This window comes from Lontra canadensis, unplaced genomic scaffold (assembly GCF_010015895.1).
Source record: "Lontra canadensis isolate GAN:19392208 unplaced genomic scaffold, GSC_riverotter_1.0 scaffold185, whole genome shotgun sequence".
NCBI classification, from domain to species: Eukaryota; Metazoa; Chordata; class Mammalia; order Carnivora; family Mustelidae; genus Lontra; species Lontra canadensis.
In genome coordinates, this window is record NW_022631179.1 from 427012 (window position 1) to 448531 (window position 21520).

General features: G+C 35.2%; 1 protein-coding gene across 1 annotated transcript in view; it reads right to left on the reverse strand.

The window, feature by feature from the left end:
• Nucleotides 1–21520, reverse strand: part of ARMC4 (armadillo repeat containing 4) — a 195898-nt gene that overhangs the window by 82976 nt on the left and 91402 nt on the right. Inside the window, exon 16 of the mRNA XM_032847139.1 lies at nt 13046–13160. Coding sequence (XP_032703030.1) covers nt 13046–13160 — 115 coding nt within the window. The remainder of the gene's footprint in view (nt 1–13045; nt 13161–21520) is intronic.

Below are 21520 nucleotides of genomic sequence, written 5' to 3' on the forward strand. Positions count from 1 at the left end.
TAGGACTGACCAAGGGGGGGAAAAAAAAGACTCAAGTAACTTAAATGAGAAATAAGATACATAACAATTCCACAGAAACAAAAAAAGGCTTATTTATAAGAGAATATTATGCACAGTTGTATACCAACAAACTGGGTAACCTCGATGATATGGGTAAATTTCTAGAAACACATAATCTAATAAGACTGGATCATGAAAAAATAGCAAATCTGAACAGACCTATAACTAGTCAGCAAATTCAAGCAGCACTGAAAAAGCTCCCACCAAATAAAAACCCAGGACTAGATGGCATTACTAGTGAATTCCACAAAACATTTAAAGAAGAATTACCAATAATCCTCCTGAAACTCTTCCAAAGAATTGAACAGCTAATATTCTTGAACTCAGTCTATGAGGACAATGTGATTTTGATATCAAAGCTAGACAGACACTACACAAAAAGAAAACTGTAGACCAGTATTGCTTGTGAATATTGATGCAAAAATTCTCAACAAAGTACTAGCAAACAAAATTCAACAGGATTATACACAATGACAAAGTGGGATTTATTCCTAGAATGTGTAGATGGTTCAACACAAGAAAATCAGTAAACGTAATATACCACATTAAAAGAATGAAGGTAAAATCCATAAGAACATGTCAATTGATGCATAAAAAGATTTTACAAAACTGAATACCCTGACATGATTTTTAAAAAATATTTTATTTATTTTATTTGTCAGAGAGAGAGAGTGCGAGAACACAAGCAGGGGGAGTGGCAGGCAGAGGGAGAAGCAAGCCCCCTGCTGAGCAGGGAGCCCAAAGTGGGACTCAGTCCAAAGACCCTGGGATCAAGTGTGACCTGAGCTGGAGGCAGATGCTTGACTGACTGAGCCACCCAGGTGTCCCACCCTTACATGATTTTTTTTAAAAAGTCAACAAACTCAGACTAGAAGGAAACTATTTCAACATAATGAAAGCCACATAGAAAAGACTCATAGCTCATATCATAATCAATGATGAAAGACTGAAAATTTTTCTTCCAAGATCAGGAGCAACACAAGTATGCCTGTTTTCACCACTTCTATTTTAAATAATACTGGAAGTCCTAGCCAATTGGACTACCTAAGTCCAATTAGAAAAGAAAAAGAAATTTTATTTTTAAAAAATATTTATTTGAGAGAGAGAGTGTGTTCAAATGCGGGAAGCAGAGGGAAAGGGAGAAAATCTCAAGCAAACTCCGTGCTGAGCCCCATGAGGGGCTTGATCTCACAAACCTAAGAACGAGACCTGAGCCAAAACCAGGAGTTGGACTTTTAAGCAACTTGCCACACAGGCACCCTAAGAAAAAGAAATTTTAAAATCCAAATTGGAAAGGAAGAAAAAATTATCTCTGTTCACAAAAGACATGATCCTCTATGTAGGAAGCCCTAAATTCTACAATAAACTAGTAGAATAATTGAATTCAGCAACACTGTAGGTTACAAAATCAATATGTAAAAATCAGTTGTTTTTATGTACTAATAATGAACAATATGAAATGGAAATTAAGAAAACAGTGCCAATTACAATAGCACCTAAAAGAATACTCAGGAATGAACTTTTAGCCAAAGATTTGTACACTGAAAACTGTAAAACATTGCTAAAGAAATTAGATACAAATAAATGAAAAGATATCCATGTTCATATATTGGAAGATGTAATACTGTTTAGATGTCAATACCACCCATAGTGATCTATAGATTCAATGCAAGCGCTACCAAAAGCCCATTTTTTTGCAAAAATAAATAGATTCATCCTAAAATTCATATCGAATCTTAAGGGACCCTGAACTGCCAATACAATCTTGAAAAAGAAAGACAAAGTTGGACTCCTCAGATGTCCTGATTTCAAAACTTACTACAAAGCTATGATAATTAAAGGAGTGAGGTCCTGACATATAAACAGACATGTAGACCAATAGAATAAGATAGAGACCCAGACATAAATCCTTGGGTATTTATTTTGTCAAATGGTTTTTGACAAGGTTGCCAAGACCATTCAATGGGGGAAAGGACAGTTTTTCAACAAATAGTATTGTGAAAATTGGATATCTACATGAAAAAAGAATGAAGCTGGACCTTAACCTTTTACCATATTAAAAAAAAAATTAACTCAGAATGGGTAAAGGACCTAATTATAAGACCTGAACGATAAAAGTCCTAGGAGAAAAGAATCGAAAGGACAATGAAGCTAAAGTTATGAACATGCTGAGTTCAGGTCTAGAAGCAGGATAATATAAGTATTCTGGGCCCAGAACTCAAATCTATTTCACTTCTTAAAAATAGGGGTACACAAGGACTTCCACATTCATGAAAGGAGGCAAGAAAACATTACTACTAACTACTGCCTGTGGCTACTTCTTATATGATGATGTGTGTCTAGAGAAATGGAGGGATATAAACTTGTGACTAGAAACTTGGGTCTCAGATGTCTGAATCAGTGAATTTTGAGATGGTACAATATCTGATGGCAACAAAGTACAATGTGATCCTGCGAGTTTCTGGCTGAGGTGGACATAATGATATGATCAATTTAATGGATGAGATTATTAATTTAATAAAGTACCTCATAATTAATAACTATACTTTCAAAATAAGATGGTTAAATGGTTTCACAAATAGCTAACTGTTGGCAGGATTTTGTACATACCTGTTTAGAATAGGCTATACCTCAGCATTATCAACAATAGCCAAACTACAGAGTGAGACCAAATGTCCATTGACTGATGAATGGATAGAGAATGGAATATTATTCAGCCATCAAAGAGAATGAAATCTTGCCATTTACAATGATGTGGATAGAGCTAGAGTGTATTATGCTAAGTGAAATAAGTCAGTCAGAGAAAGATAAATACCATATGATCTCACTCATATGTGGAATTTAAGAAAGAAAATAGATGAACATATATGGAAATGGGGAGAAAAAAGAGAGAGGGAAACAAGCCACAAGAGAGTCTTAATGATAGAGAACAAATTGACGGGGCTGGAGGATGGGCTAGTTGGGTGATGGGCATAAAGAGGGCACTCTTGATGAGCACTCGTGTGTATGTAAGTGATGAATCACTGAATTCTACTCCAGAAACCAATATTGCCCTCTATGTTAACTAAAATTTAAATTAAAAAAAAAAAAAGGTTATAGCTTTGGTTGTAACTTTCCATTTGGTGTATTATACCTCTGTCAATTCCATCCCTTCCGGGACTAGCAACCTGCATTGCAGCCCTTTTTGGAGTAGGGTCTGAGAAGCACATGGGATGAGAGAGCAATAGTAGAGCAAGAGAAGAATCCAGGTGTAAGCAACAGATTTGACTTTAGATGGTGGTCCTTCCAGCTGTAGTCTGAAGATAAGCTGTTTAACACCCTCACTATTGTTTTGGCCCTTCATGTCCTGACTTGAAAATTTGGCATACAGAAAAGGTATTTGTAATACAGTTCACTTTAATCTTTTAGGATTTTAAGAACTGGGGGCCAGATAAGTATATTTTGAACGGTTTGGTGACTTAAAAATGATATCAGACCCCAATGAGGCAGGCAGAACACAAACACAGATAACTTTTAAAGAGATTTTAAATTAAAAAAAAAAAACCAAAAAAACAGTGTAGCTTGTTTGACACATTGTTGGACAGCTCTATGTTCTAGGGCCCAACCTGATCAAACCAAAGCTCACAAACCGTGTTTATGGCAGTATTCTTAAGTATGAAACTATACCCCTACACATGCTTTCTCCAGCTTCTCTTTGGCTTCCTGATTGGGCATGGGTCATTGGACGGCTGAAGTTAAACAAAGAGTGATGTCAGATTTCTGTCCTGTTTGATCAGCTGTGTTCTGTCACACCTGGAGTTAGGAAGCTGGCCTCATCCACACTCACGACTCAACATTCCTGGTTAAAATTACCTAAGCATGTATTCCAATCTCACAGAAAGTAACTTTTTCTCTTCTCTTTTGGGGAATCATTCTCAAATGTCTCTGATTAGCTGCTCTGCTTGGAGGAGATCCTTAGGCCACTGGTTTTGAAATTACTAGCAATTATTTTCCTCCAAGATCAAAATTCAGAAACAGACATTATTTTCTAAACAAGTAGCAAAATTAAGTTTAGGAAAGTTACAAAGCCAAATGATCTCATGGATATATTACTGATTTGGAAGACAGATTGAGTTTTCTTCTTAATTCTACAACTGGCTTACTATACATGCAGAGTATTTATTCTAAAATGAGAATACCCATTTTCTATTTAATTTGTAAGTGGTGGTCATAACATAATATTTTAATATAATTTGCCTTATAAAAAGGCAAACAAACAACATAAAAATGCAATGATATTTTAAGAAACAAAATGATTCTTACAAACGTCAGTAGAAGAAAGTAATTAGAAGTGACGTATCAATTATATATTCTTCATATGAGTTTCTGTATTTTTCAATACCTTATTGTTCACAGAGCACAAATTTGAGCTTTCTGCAGCAGAGTTTTGCTTCTTAAGAACAAAGAATTTAATGCATGGATTTTTGCCAGACTCAGCTGTTGCATTCTTTATATCACAAGTTCGTAATACTGAACACCTGTTCAACCACCGGTTTTCCCCAAAAATGTGTTTGATCATTCAGCTTGAAAGGAACAGCTTTTCACTTCCATTTACAAATCTTTCACACTTTTCACAAAGTACTTAATTGTCTGTAACCATATTGCGACTCATGAAATTTACTAAATAACATTACTATAGAGGTCATTAGGCTCTCTATCCTTTGTAGCAAGCTTAATTGGGGGGGAAAAAAACACAAAAAGAACAAACCAACAACAAACTTTCCCTAAGCCTGACACAAAAAACTCTCCTTAAAATGGTACATGGTTAAATAAAATGACTTAGAAAAATATGCAGTGAATTTTTTGTGGTTAGTTCACTTTAGTTCAGCCTTCTGTTCCTCAGTTCTCGATAGATTGAAGAACACTAGGTAGTTTTCTGGCGGGAGATGCTTATTTTCTGTCTTAGTGTTTCAAGTTTTATATATGACCATAAAACTGATTCATATTTCACATTCTGATTTCCCAGTCATATAAAGAATGGACAAATAATTATTAAGCTTGCCAAACGTACCTTTTTCACGAAGCACATTTTCTTTACCACTGGGAAGCTATCAGAAACTATTTTATACTAACCTTCTCAAAAATGAAGGACAATTTTATGCTTTCTAATTAAGACACTGGTCTAGTGGTGAAAGTGTCCAAACTCCTTACCACGAAGATCTCACATTCCATTTGTTTTATGTATCTAACAACTATAAGGCAGCTGCAATGCAAAACTACATTATGAATCTTTGTCTCAATGATCCCACAATTTGCTCTCATTCCCTGATCAGTAACTTTAAACATTCCTTTGCAAGAAAAGACGCAATACATTCACTAGGACTGATTATCACGTCTCATTTTCTTAACAGATAGATCTGAAAATGTGCTCTAATACACTTGCTGTTAAAAATATTAAAAAATGGATAACATCTGTTTTGAACAGTTGACATTTCACCATATCCATTCCACATGGACTCAAACCTAGTGTGCTTAAGTTTCATGATGCCTGACAGACGTGGCAGGGACCCCGAAATAGCCATAATTTGTCTGAAGGCTTGGCTTGTGCTCTCTTCCCATTTGTGGTTCTCTTAGCCAAACTGACAATGGCTGATTTCTGCCGCATTTCTGTCGGTGCTGTTAATCCAGAAAGGAGGTTCTTTATTTCAGAATGGTGCCAAGTCCTATCATTCATAAAAGTTAATCAGCCTAAATGACTTGCAAAACATCTTCTGTGAAAAAAAATGTAGAAATCCTTTCTTAAAAATAAAAGGCAATCTTTCCTTGAAAGCTGAGTCATTAACTTACCTGTAAAGGGGAGGGGTGGGGAGGAGGAGGGAAGAATGGACGAAAATACCTGGCAAGATCTCTTCTGGTTCCATTATTTTACTGCAAGCTGGATGCCCAGCATATTCAAAAAATGTGTCCTGCCTATTCTCCTTCAGAACTTACAATCTCATTAGAAAACAATTTTAATTCACCTAAAAACAACTGCGTATCCAAACTGCTACTTGAAAATGCTAAATTGAATATAATTGAGTGGGATAAGTTTTGGATGGTATTATAAAATAAGACACATGACACCCCAAGAGTTCCAAGTACACATAACCTCCCATACAGACATTGACAAGTATCTTTACCCATATTATTTCAGCTAACCCAAAAGGCAGTTGATTGTAAAATGTACAATTATTTTACCACTATGGAAAACAGTGCCCTTTAACTTATGACACAATGTCAATTATAAAACACTCCCTGAGCTACTTGTTTGAATTTCTACCAATAGGTCAGAGGTAACTTTACTTTCTCTCTGTATGTGAAAGAACACTCTAGAAAGGCTCAATTGTTTTTTCTAACCTCATTCTGTAGTTTAACACTGGGAAACTTAATTGCTTAATGCTATGCATTCATGTTAAGATGATTTTAAAAAGGCATATAAAATGTAATGTGTACCTACATAGGGTTTGGCGAACAATGCTAAATAATGTTGTTTGTTAATGAAGTTATTTGATATGCCTGGAGATTAAATGAAATCACTAACTTCTAATATTATATTAATTATATTACATTGATCTTAACTTTTAATTTTATTCTATTCATGTATTGTCACAAAACTCTTCCAAGCAAAAAACTCAAATGTAAGTGATTAAGAAGTATAAACCCAGTCCACTTGCTAATTATTAATAACTACAACATATTCTGCTCGGGCATTATTTTTGTTTTATAGTTTTCAGAGAACAGGTCTTCCACTTCTTTGGTTGAGTTTATTCCTAAATATTTTATTATTTTTGGTGCAATTATGAATGGGTTTTCTGCTGCTTCATCACTGGTATATAGGAATACAACAGATTTCTGTACATTCATTTTATATACTGTGACTTTACTGAATTCATTTATCAGTTCTAGTAATTTTTTGTGGAATCTTTAGGGTCTTCTATATAGTATCATATCATCTGCAAAAATAGAGTTTTACTTCTTTCTTAAAATTTGAATGCCTTTTATTTCTTTATATTGTCTAACTGCTGTGGCTAAGACTTCCAGTACCATGTTGAATAAAAAACATCCTTGTCTTGTTCCTGACCTTAGTGGAAGAGTGCTTAGTGTTTCCCCAATAAGCATGATGTTGGCTGTGGGCTTTTCATTTAAGGCCTTTATTATGTTGAAATATGTTCCCTCTAGACCTACTTTGCAGAGAACTTATATCATGAATGGATGTTGTACTTTGTTGAATGTGAAAAAACATCTATTAAAATGATATGGTTTTTATCCTTTCTCTTATTTATGTGACATATCACATTGATTATTTTGTGAATATTAGCCACCCTTGCATCCCAGGAATAAATCCCACTTGATCATGGTGTATGATTTTTTTAAATACATTGTTGGATTTGGTTAGTATTTTGTTGTAGATTTTTGTATCTATTCTCATGAGAGATATTGGCCTGTTATTCTCCTTTTTTGTGGGGCCATACTTTTTAACTATTTAATGGAAACCATGGATTAAACCCTGGGAAACTGTGATTTACCAGTGGATCAGAGGTAACTTAATTTTCTCTCTCTATGTGAAAAGAATATTTTAGAAAAGCTTAAATTAAAATTTTTGTTTCACTAACCTCATTCTTCTTTAACACTGGAAATCTGACTGCATAAAACATTATGATATGGACATACAACAAAATACTATACAGCCAAGAAAACTAGACAGGGATATGGAAAGACATATGCAGAGAATAAGAGAGATGTTCACAATTCATTGTTAAGGAAAAAATCCCGGTCTAACTCTTAATGATGGTTAGCCCCAAGTACTGAAATTACGGGTAATTCTTTTTCCCTTGCTTTTATTTTTTATTATAAAACATTTTTTAATAGTGAGAATAAAATCATAAAGCTCCTTGTTTTTATTTACTTTCTAAATTTTACATAGTGAACAAGTAATCATATGTAATCATGTAAATCTTGAGGTTTACAGCTCTTTGTAGGGGTTGCCTTAAAGAAAACAACCCTCCATTATTTGCATATCTTAGATTTGGGCTATCTAAAACAACAGCCACTAGCTACATGTGGCTATTTAAGTTCATTAAAGTTAATTTGAATAATTTAATTAAGTTAAAGCTTAATATAATTAAAAATTCAGCTCCTTAGTCATACTAGTTACAGTTCAAGTGCTCAGTAGCCACAGGGGGCTACTGGTTGCCATTCTGAAGAGCACATTTCCGTCATCACAGAAAGTTCTATTAGATAGAGCTATCTTAAACCATGAATTGGGATCTGTATACGTAATGAGATGCTATTTTTCAATATTATAAATGTGCATTCTTCTTTTGCCTTTCTGAGAACATGACCTTTTCCATACTCTACCCCTGAGATATTCTTCTACCTTGGGAAGATGAGTTTCGTTCTATAAAGATGCAAGGAGAGAGACCAACATAATATTCATTTACCCCAATCCTAGAAAATAGGATTTTTCAAAAAGACAAAAGAGCCTTGCAAATCAGGCTATTTTCTTGAGGAAAGATGTTCTAAATTTCCTTCTGTCTCATTTCACAGGCCATGCCTGATATATTAGACCAACAATCTTCAAAATTTTTGCTCACAGGGGCACCTGGGGGGCTCAGTTGGTTAAGCATCTGCCTCTGGCTCAGGTCCCAAGACCCTGGGATGGAACCCCATATCAGGCTCGTGGCTCAGTGGGGAGTCTGCTTCTCCCTCTCCCTCTGCCTGCTGCTACCTGGTTGTACACTCTCTCACTCAATCTCTCTCTCGTAAATAAAGTCTTTAAAAAAATTTTTTTTGCTCACATATTCCAATGTATTTTTGAAAAGATACGTATCTCTCTATTGCAAATTGACATCTAAAAGTGTTCACCATAAATTCAGTCCTAGAAGATACATTTTCTGATATATATGTCATCAAAATGTTTACTTTGACTATTTAGTTAATTCAATTTATGGATATGTCTTCTATATTACCTAATCAGAAATACCAGTCCTCATTGAAATAATCATCCAAATTATACTTACTGTCAACTAGGAAAAGTCTGACTTAAATTTTTTAAATTTAGATAAAGGTATTAATCCAGATCTTTTTGACAATTTTCTGACTTTTAAATTCAATGATGATAGACAGACAGACTGGAGTTTGGTTATGTATATGTCACCTGAATGAAATAACACATTGCCCTTTTCAGTATTTCTTACTGAAGTTCTCCTGGCTTGCTCTCAGTGGACTCACTCGTAGGAATTATGCATTCTAGAACTGTCCTTTTGGTTGGCACTCCACAAGTTTTTTTACACTACTCAGAGCAATGTGCTTGTAAAATTAAGGAATATTTAGAGCTCTTCCTTCCTTCATCCGTCCTTCCTCCTCTTTCCTCCCTCCCTTCCTACATCTGCTATACAAATACCCTCTCCCTCTCTCTCCTACCTTTCCCATATTAATCATTCCCTTAAACCTGAGGTATCTTCTGGACTTCATACTCTCTCCTTTTAACAGCTAAACTTTTGTAAAAACTACTAACCTTCTTTATATCTATTTCTGCCCTTAATTAATTTCTCACCCCACTGCCATCTGACTTATGTTCTTTCTTCTCAATTAAAATGATTATGAACGATGACCACCTGTTTTTCATATTTAATGTACTTGTTTCAATTTTCAAAGGTAAATTTTCAAAGACCTCCTGGGGCAAATTATGACTTCCCCCCTCAATTCTTGAATTTGTTTCCTTTCTTGGCTTTCTTGTCACCTTCCCTGATAGCTATCTATGTTATCACTCTTTAGTCTTCTATGACTTCTCTTTGCCCTTCTCTCCTCACTCCCCACCCTCTGCCTTTCCTTTATTCTTCAGATTTCAGCTACTTCCGACATGCTGATAATTCTCACATAGCCATCTCTAGTCCTGAGTTCCTTCCAGATACCCAGGTTTGTATACTCAAATGACTGGATATCTCTACCTGGATGAAAACAAATCCACCATCTTTGCCTGACATCATGTTCTACTCAGGTTTTGTAAAGTTACTATTTCTTAGATGTCAAAGTTAAAATACAACAACAAAAACAAAAATTCAAACTCTCTCTTGACCTCCTTCTCACAGCCAACAACCAATCACTCACCAATATCTGAATCTACTTTGCAAGCATTTCTTTTTTTCTTTCCTTTTTATTTTTAGAAAAACAGAGTGGGGGAAGGGCAGAAGGGGAGAGAGAGAGAGAGAGAATTTCCAGCATGCTCCACGCCCAGTGTGGTTGATCTCCCAACCCAGAGAGCATGACCTGAGCCGAGATCAAGAGTTGACGCTTAACCAGTTGAACCACCTGGCACCCCTGCAATTATTCCTTATACTGACTCTTCCTTTTTGCCCACACTGCTGCTGTGTTAGGTCAGATTCTAATTATTTACACCTGAACCACTGCACAAGCCTAATTAATCACCCACTCATATCTTCTAAGTAATTAATCTGCTCACATCGCTTTCTTGTTTTAAAATTGTTCAAATGTTTGTGTTACCTAAATGATAATGCATAGAGTAGAGGAGTGTAGTTCTGGGTAAAAGTAGTGAGCAAGCAGATATCATGCATCTGCTTTTTCCTTAGGAGTGATAAGATGAGGGCTGAGGTTTCCTTTTCTTGAAAGCAATTTAAAGACACTAAGGTGGTAAGAGTAGAGAATGTGTAGAGGGCAAGTAAGGTTCATCAGAAATGGAGCAAGTTGGAGCTCTTGGACCAGTGGAGGCCTTGGGGCCAAGGGCTAACCAACACATACTGGGTTGTGTTTAGTTTGAGTGTGGTTCAGTTTAGGTTGCTGGCATTGTCAGATAATCAGGACAGAAATCCTGGGCAGGGATAATGAAAATGACAGTACTGGAATGTCTCTTACAGAATGTATTATAACAGGTAGTAATAGGTAAATAGGCAGACTTGTAGTTAAAATCCATAAGAATAAAGGACATAATTTACATATAATAACAGCACTGTGTAGAAATGTTCTCTATACACAAAATGGTATCTCACTGATGAAACAAAATTAAGTTCTGTATTTAAATTTAAATTTTCATGATGATTGAGAATGAACAGTATCTATAACATCCTTCTCCAGGAAAAGTAAAGAACTTTAGTATGTATTTACCCAATACCTTACACTAATACATTTTTGGACGCATCTGGCAGTTTAGATTCAGATTGTTACTGTGATAATACTATCTGCTTTATTTTTATTTTATGCCATTACTTTAAAATTCTTTCTTAAAAATTTTATAAAATTTGACAGCCATATTATCAACACAAATTTATATTTAACTATTAATTCCAGTGAGTTATTTGCTTCTTACTGTTTCTATAACTAATGTTATTCTCTTTTTTAAATCTTTTGTTTTGGTGGAAAATAGTCTAAATTTTTTTTTCCAGAAAAGTTTTATGGGGAATAAGCTTCCTGAGTCTTGACATTTCTGAAAGAAAAATGTCTTTATTCTGTCCTTACTCCACACTCATTTGAATGCTAGTTTTTATAGGATATAGAATTCCAGGATAAAAATACTTTCCTCTGAAGACAGTAAAGGATTTGTTCCATTTTCTTTTACAATTTATTGTGAATGATGTTAACTCTAATACTGGTATGATCCTAGTTCTTATGTAACTTTTTCCTTTCCTTTAATTTTCTGGAAAAGTCAAATTTGAATTTATATCAAGGTATAGATAACTTTCTTTGTTTTTCGTGCTTGACACTAAGTAGATCTTCTCAATCTGAAGCCTAGGATCTTTCTTCAACTCTTTAATTTACAGAAACTTTCCACATTTTTTTTTAAAAACGATTTTTCTTCCTTTCAATTGCTCTCTTTCCTTTCATGTATTTTCTTGTCCTGTTTTCTTTTTACTTTTACTTTGCATTCTTAGTTATTTACTAGACTTTATCTTTGAGATAATTACTCAGTCAGACCTGCTATTCGTCTCTTCTATTAAATTTATTGTATATTATTGATTCATTTATTGGTGTGGAGGCATGGAGGGGGAGAGAGAGATGTGCATTTTATGATATTATATGACCACAGAATCATCCTGTTGTCCATCTTCCTGTAGGTTGACATTTGAGATGTTTTAATTTTTATATTATAAAATATTGTTATGTTATATTTTATATTTATTTTGCTATTGTAAAAATATTGTTCTATTGACTAGTTTGTAATAGGTCTCCTCTATTATTAGTACACATAACAATTCACTTTTTACAAAAGTTTATTTCAGTCACAAATACTTAGGATGATATTTAGAGTCATGTTAAATTGATTATAGGAGTAAAATCCTTTTAGATAAAAATATTCAACAGAGAAAAATATCTCTAGCAACAAGGATCTGAAAAGGCAATCTCTAAATCAATAGAAAAAATTTTAAAGAAAATAGAAAGAGGCTGAAAAGAGATCTTTACAGAAAATAATAAAATTTACAAATGAAGAGCTAAAATTCTTCCAGTTCTTTTTTTTTGTCATGTAAAAATTTTATTTATGGATTTTATATCTAGTCTTTACTGATAAAGAAAAGTGGGATTCATGAAATTATTTTCCTTTTTCAAGGTAACAAAGAACTTAGATATCTTTCACTGTCAAATTTTAGGCTATATAAATAAGATAGAAGCAATTTTATGCTTCTTAAAGTAGCAGGTAAATACAATTTTCTGATCACCTAAGAGATAAGAACAGTCAACTTCTCTTCCTCTTGACTGACCTGGAATACCTGTTTCAGTTGCACCAGCCAGGTACAACTTGTTAAGCACTGCCACCTGAGCCCAGTTTCATTTGGCATTTAAAAACAAACCAGGAAAAGGAATTGCTCAAAAATTATTTTGGCACAAACATTCAACACTCTTTTCTACCACGTAGGTCAGACCAAAAGTAAGTCAAAAGCAAGTAGTGACTTGTGGTGACATTATTCAGTATAGTATTAGAGATTCTAGAAGGGATTGATTTATAGTCTGTTCTTACCTTAGCATTTTGGATGCAGGGACAGAGGGCCCAAGCTGCACTGGCCTTCACATCTGGGTGAGGATTTTTCAGCAGAGACCACAACAAACGAACTCCATCTAAGCGATCAATTATCCTGTTGTGAGACCAAAAAAAGTAAAAACTGTAATTAGTATGTAGAAATGAAAACTTAAATGGCCTATCTAGCCACACAATTCTAATTATTCTCCTTTTGACATTTTGACTTTTGACCTTCTTAAAAGATTTTATTTATTCATTTGAGACAGAAAGATACAGAGAGAAAGCATGAGTAGCAGACTCCTTGCTGGGCCGGGAGCCCAACACGGGGCTCCATCCCAGGACCTGGAGATCATGATCTGAGCCAAAGGCAGATGCTTAACCATCTCAGTGCCACCTCAGTGCCCCTTATATTTTCTTTAAAAACTTCAACAACAGCAGGTGAGCCTGGGTGTCTCTGTTGGTTAAGTGGTTGACTCTTGGTTTCAGCTCAGTTCCTGATATCAGGGTCTGAGTTCAGGCCCCATGTTGGGTTCCATGCTGGGTGTGGAGCTAACTTAAAAAAAACAAAACTCTAACAACAGCAGGAATAGAAGGTGCTACTGAACTGTCAGCTTTCTGATTTCAGTTTTAATTTCATGACACAGAAAGCAAGCTCCATGATAATTACGATTCACGTAAACTTAAAATCAAGCCATGTAATTTTTTAATTAGCTGTACACAGACTGTTACCTAAATGTCAAAATACTGGTTTCTTTCATATAGTAACATCTATATACTTTCCAAAACAAATATTTATGCCTCAAAATGTGAAGTTACATTTTTTATTTGGTCTATGTTTAATTGACTTACCTTACTGTATGACATATTTTAAACTCCTCCAGTCCTAATCTAGCATTAGGAATTAAAATCATTACACCACAGTGCACCCTTTGTTAGGCATGGATAACACGTAACTTGTTTTCCATGTGCTCCCTTCTCAGCAAGACTAACATTGCAGACTGTGTTATAATTACTTAAACACACTGTAATCAAAATATCTTCATGACTAGCTGAAAAATGAATTATCATCAGAGTCATCTCTACACCATCTGTCTTCTGTTTATATACCAATCAGTCCAGGGAGCATAACCTTGCATTAAGGTCCATTGAGTACACTTGCAGTTGAGAAGGTGGTCAAACAAAACTTAATATCCTTTACAAACATGGCTTTGTTCAGAAAGATATATTAAACTCAAAGCAGATGAAAAGTGATAAAGAGCATCAAAACTCCTTTGACTTTTAATCTCAGGTTGAGTTAAACACATGTAGTATTTAGCCACAGATAGAATAAATACTACTAGCTTAGAATGCCATTCAAATTCTTTCTTAAAAATTGACATAAAGACAACTACATTTCTTGATTATCTGAGATGAGTTTGCCAGGGGAAAAAATATGCTATTTCAAAGGGTCCAAGTATGAAATCAGCTTTGCATAACCTTATAAATTAGTTGGTAATGCAAATAACTTATAGTAAGATACAGATTGTCTCTTTAGAAAATGATTTTTAGTAAGAAAAAAGCACATTGAGAAAGTATTTTAACATGAAGTTTAACTAAATAGCTTTCCAAATCTGAAGCTGTCAATATCATGCTGAGAGAGAAAGTTTTATTTCTCAGCTGATGGAAACTGTGAAGAATGATACTGAGCACTTCGTAATGAAGGATTTACTTTATGAAGGTCAACCATCTTACTGCTTTACATATAGTGCTGAAAGCGTAATTGCTGATTCTTGGGTCTCTATTTTTTCACATGCAATTTCTCAATGAACAATAGGTGTGTCCTTCCTTCTTGCAAATGTAGCAGTAAAATTTGCGTTAGTAATATTTAACTGTACAGAGTTGGACATAACTTCACAGTACAGCAGAAGTCATTTGCATGGCACACCTTTCCAGATTTTTTTTTTAAGGGATAATTCAGTGTGGATCCACCTCCCCCCAGGCAAAATTTCACAATTAACTGTAAAAATTCACTGTTGATTGTAAAACTACATCTACTGTTCCCAGTCATCACCCCAAACCCTAGGCAACTAATTCATTGGGTGCTTAGTTGTAACAGAGGAGGATTATGACCCCATCACAGGTGCCTTAAAAGACTCAGCACAGCACAGAGTAATAAACTCAGATGAGGGAAACATGATTGGAAGACATTTGCTTACACAGGAGCTAACAAAATCGGGGGTAGCAAACTACGGGATTTAACTCTGTCCTTTCCATCTCCTTCATTCTCTATATCAAGTTATTTACTGCTGACTTCATAATAAGCCAAGTATCGAGACACCTGGGTGGCTCAGTTGGTTGAGCGGCCAACTCTTGATTTCGGCTCAGGTCATGATCTTAGGGAGATGAGATCAAGACCTACAGTAGGTCCACACTCAGCACAGAGACTGCTTGAGATTCTCTCTCCCTCTGTCCTCCCCCTGCTCACCTGTGTGTACTCTCTCTCAAATAAATAAACAAAATATTTAAAGAAAAGAAAAGAAAGCCAGATATCCTCCCCTTACTTCCCCCCTTCCTCTTGCCAGCACCCTAGTTCTGGTCTTTATCACATCATGTCAGGATGGTGGTGGATTTGCATCTTCAGTTTCTCTCAATTCTACCCATCCTATGATTTCCTGTGAAATTAATCTTCCTAAAGGACCTTTGGAGCTTCTGTAGTAGCTCCTTGAGAGCAGGTCCCCAGGTATATTCATTCTCTCCATCATACCATCTGGCACATTCAATCAATGCTTGCAGTCCCAGGAGAAAATTTCCAATGGCTTCCCATTACCTGTGTGGTATTAAAACCCTGATTCCTGTGGGGGCATCTGGGTGGCTCAGTGGGTTAAGCTTCTGCCTTCAGCTCAGGTCATGACCTCAGAGTCCTGGGATTGAGCTCTGCATCAGGCTCTCTGCTTGGCAGGGAACCTTGTCCCCGCCCCCACCTGCCTCTCTGCCTACTTGTGATCTCTATCAAATAAATAAATAGATTCTTTAAAAAACAAACAAAACAATAACAACAACAACAACAAAAACAGGATTCCTGAACTCAGTATTTTAACATTTTCAATGAGCTGGTTTTTCCTCCTCATTCCCAATATTCAGGCGTTTGCTCATAAATGCTAAGCATACAGAAATACTGGATACTCCAAAGGGGCACATGCACCTGAATGTTTATAGCAGCAATGTCCACAATAGCCAAACTATGGAAAGAACCTAGATGTCCATCAACAGATGAATGGATAAAGAAGACATGGTATGTGTATATATATATATATATACACACACACACAATGGAATGCTATGCAGCCATCAAAAGAAATGAAATCTTGCCATTTGTGACGACATGGATGGAACTAGAGGGTATTATGCTGAACGAAGTAAGTCAATCAGAGAAAGACATTAATCATATGATCTCCCTGATATGAGGAAGTTGAGAGGCAACATGGAGGGTTTGGGGGGCAGGAAAAGAATAAATGAAACAAGATGGGATCGGGAGAGAGACAAACCATAAGAGACTCAATCTCACAAAACAAACTGAGGGTTGCCAGGGGTAGGGAAAGGGTGGTGGAGTTATGGACATTGGGGAGGGTATGTGCTATGAAGTGTGTAAACCTGGCGATTCCTAGACCTGTACCCTGGGGCTAATAATAAAAATATTAAAAAATAAATAAAAATAAATAAAATAAAAATAAAAAAATTAAATTTAAAAAAAAATTTTAATTAAAAATAAAAAAAAAACCAGCTTAAAAAGAAAGAAAGAAAGAAAGAAAGAAAGACCAGATACAGTCAATTCTTGTTACACAGGGCAGTTGTATTCTATAAAGTCACTGCACACAGGGAATTAGTAAATACTGAACCATTGCCTCTTTGGAAAATACAAAATTTTGTTCCCGAGAGCCTCTGTTCAAAACATTTTTGTCAACTGATCAATCTATAACCATCAATCTATAACTATAATCTATAACCATGTGTGTTTCTGTTTAAAGCACCTTATTTACTATATTGTATTGAAATGGAACCAACGCATGGCCAGCAGCACTGCTGTTCATTCTGAGCAAAGCTTCCCTAACACATATTTGCTCCGTAAGGCACATCACAACCTTCTTGCCCTTGAGAACATTAGACCGGATCACTCTTCAGCACTTTGCTTAGGAATCATTTTAAACAGCAAAACCACCAACTCAAAACACAAACATGTGAAGCATATGGCACTTCACAGGCTGTAAAAAGACACTCGTTTGCAGTAGGAGAGCTGAAACAAGAAGAGAGAGCCTAGCCTTGTTCACCGTTAGCTGGACAGGTGCATGAGAAGACTCAGATTTTCCCCTGCTCTGCACAGGTCTGTGAATAACAGCCAAAGTGCTCTATGTATTGGTTTAGAGGCTGGGATATGAATTCACAAATACAGAATCTTCAAATACAGAGGATTTTAAGTATTTCAGGAAAGTACAGTCTAGTGAGAGATAAAGAAACCATTATATTCCATTATGATAAATGCTAAAATAGATGGATGCACGGGGTTCCATCAGAACACAAAGGGGAGACACTACTCATGGACTACAGAAATTCTCTCAACTATAAGCCTTTCCCTATGCTGTTGCCCTCTTGCTGTAATAGCCCATCTTGTAAGGTCTATAACAAAACGTCTCCCACAGATCCTCTGCTTTCTCCCACCTTGAGCCTCTTTTGAGTTTTGCTGTCCCCCTTTCTGATATTCATGACACAGTGCTTTGCCTTGTAGTCATGTGTGTATGCTTACTTACCCCTTAATTATTTTTTACATTTTTTAAATTTTAAATTTTTAAAATTTAAAAAAAATTGATTTAAATTTAATTGGCCAACATATAGAACATCATTAGTTTCAGATGTAGCATTCAATAATTCATCAGTTGTATAGAACATCCAAAGCTTATCACATCCTGTGCCCTCCTTAATGCCTGTCACCTCCCCCATTATTGTTATAATTATTGTGTCATTTCCTTGACTGCAGAACTCATGTACCACCTACTATACTTCCAGCATGCTACCACAGCCAGTGAATATTGGTTAAATGGACATGAAACAAGATAGACTTTGCTCCATGAATCAAAAATCTCTCCCACCACAAATACATTCATTTCTAACCTCATTTTTACAAAGTACCTATTCAAGTTCTAAATCTATTAGAGTAAGTCTTCACTTGAAGTCGTCTTTAGTTGAAAGTGCATTTTCATAGAATTTCTTTATAATTCTATTGATTTTTCATATACAACAATGGGCTTATAGGTGGCATTAATTTACACCCACTGTCCATTGCAACAGATTTATCTCCTTTTGTATAGTTTTAAAAATCTGATTGGCATCTTGCTCTGAATTCACTTCCAGTAGGTAAGCTCTTCCCATTTTTTTATCAGTTGAATTTTACATTAATTCTTTAACATTATAAACAAAACTGAATTGTGTTTTCAAAACCTTCAATTTTATCACAGAAGTCAAACTGTGTGGCTGGCAGAACAATAGTTCTAGGAAGATGAATACATAGTCATACTCTGGCTATTAAGCAAACCCAAACAAACCAAAAATGATGTAGCTGCTTGTTATCTTTCTCAGTTTTTGTTGTTGTTGTTGTTATAATAACATTTGCCAAGATTGTTAAGAAGTCTGGCTGGCTTGCCTGCTCCTTGAGGACATAAATATGAACAAAAGTGAAGAGTTTGTGCCCACACAATAGGCAAAGCCACAGTAGAGTTTCTTTTTGGCAATGTCAATGCAACTATTTTGAAACTATAATTTTATATCATTTCTAAAAATTTCACAATTTTCATTGAGAAGTTCACTGATAAATATTATTATCTGACCCACTAAATGTGGTTAGCCTGGGAAAACATGATATTCTTACACCACATTAAAGGATGCAACTGAAATCTATACATTTTGAAGCCAAGTTGGCAACTCAGTAAAAATGAAAACATAAAAAGGATGTCAGAATGAAATGATCATCTCCATGAAAAGCTATAATTAGAAAAGAATTTTACTTTTTTATAATGATTCTCTAAGTTTTTATGATTACCTCTCTAGGTATTATATTAAAGACTCTATGGGAGACCAAATTTGAAGGAAAGAAGTAAGTGTGACAGCCTCTGTAAAGTTATGTCCCAGAATTTCTTGGCCCTCAAAGCACAGAATGATAATCTATCCTTTCATAGCTGTATAAACAATATGATTAGAAAAGTCCCAGAAACATTTTCTCAGAAAAAAAAATCACTCTTACAGTAAATATTAAAAGTGTGCCTATCAGGTACCAGCTAATTTTTGAGGCTCTGGGAATTTTTCCACCTTGAAAGCAAACAGAAATCCCTGCTTTCTTGGAGCTAATATTCTTTTGGGAAAAGACATAGAATAAAAGTGAAATCTGCACATTATATGAAATGTTGAAAGGTGACTGGAGAAAAATGAACCAGAAAAGTGTGGTGGGATGGAGCTGGGAGGGTGCAAGGAGACTGTCCATGCAACAGTGACATGTGGCAGTCACACTGAAGGGGTGAGGAAAGCTAGCATGGAGCTAAGAAGGGTACTTAGGGGTAGTCCCTGGCACGGAGAACCATCTTCTTCAATCAACACTAAATAAAAGTTATGCAGTCATCATTGTATTCATCCAGTATTAGTATTGGATCCTAGAGAACATCTACTGTTGTAGATGAGAAAACGGAAGTAGAATGCCTAACCAAGCCTGTATGATGTGTTGGTTGTATAAGCAAATAAAACATAATTTATCTTTTCTTTCTTCTCTGAAAAAAAAAATGCATGATTTAGATGAGTGCATTAAAGGCAGCTGAGGTATGGTTTACCCAAAACAGAGAGCAAAATGTACCAATGCAAATATTAGTATTTATGGTCACCACAATGACAAGACACCCATTCCACTCACTATACCTTCTGTTTTATAATCTGTCTTTTTAATTCAATATATGTAACGGAAATTCTATGTCAATGAATATGACATAGAATATGGATTTACAATAATCATTTTTTAAAAATAAACATATAATGTATTTTTATCCCCAGGGGTACAGGTCTGTGAATCGCCAGGTTTACACATTTCACAGCACTCATCACAGCACACACCCTCCCCAATGTCCACATCCCCACCACCCTCTCCCGTCCCCCACTACCCCCAGCAGCCCTCAGTCTGTTTTTTGAGATTGAGTCTTTTATGGTTTGTCTCCCTCCCGATCCCATCTTCTTTCATTTTGTCTTTTATAATAATCATTTTTAATGACAAGATAGTATTGCTGTACTATAATATGTTTGAACAATCCTTTATTAATTGAAATTAGGTTCCTTCTGGTTTTGCATAATAATGGAATAAAATAACATTGCAAAGGCCCTCCTTGCATCCTTTTGCAATGCACTGATTATCTTCTGAGGACAAATACTGAGGAATGGAAATGCTCAGAAAAGATTCTATATATGTTAATTTTAATACAAAACAGACTGTTCTCCATAAAATTTATGGCAGTTTGATTCCACATCCACAGGTAATAAGAAAACCAGTTACCAGCATCAGCAACTAGCCATTAAGAGCAAAAACTTCAATTTTTTGTCTTAATTTCTCTTCTCTTTGCCATTATGGAAAATCCCAAACATACTTAAGTTTTTAATGGTAAAATAAACACCAATAGACACAACATTCAAAACCTAATAAGTCTGTATCATCTATCAGTATGTGTGTATTAATTTTTTCTAAACCATTTGCAAGTAAGTTAGAGCTAGAACAATTCACAACTCAAATTTTCATCTTTTAAAATAAGTATGACCTTTTATGCTATCACTGTACCACTTATATTTGAGAAACTTAAAAATAGTTCTGTAATTTAATCAAGTATCCAGTTCAGAGTCATTTCCAGTTGCTCCCAGAACATCCTTTAGAGCTTTATAAACAAATAAAACCTGGTTTCAAACAAGGATTGTGCCCTATATTTTTGATATGTCTTCTTAGTCTCTCTTATTATAGAACATCTTTATGACATTGACTTTTTAAATACATCAAGTGCTACAGAGTTTGTTTGCCTTCTCAAGTTATCATTAAATTTTTCCTTCTATTCTCTGTGTTTTCTCTGAATAGGAAATTAGAACTAAAATCTGACTTTGACTCAAATTACATATTTGGGGCACAATACATCACAGGTGATGTTATGTACCTCACATCACACAACACGTTCAGAGGCTCATAATATCAGTTGTCCCACTCAGTGATGCCAAGTTTGGTCATTTAATTACCCTGATAACCACTATGTATCTTTCTTATAAAGCTATATCTTTCTATTTTCACTGAATAACAATCTGTGTGGCGACACTTTGTCACTCTAAGAAGGTCCTGTCCCAATAACATTTTCCCTACCTTAAAGTTTTAGCATCTATTAATTATCCTTGCCTAAAATAAGTACTTTTTGGGAATTATAGTGATTTTTGAATTTT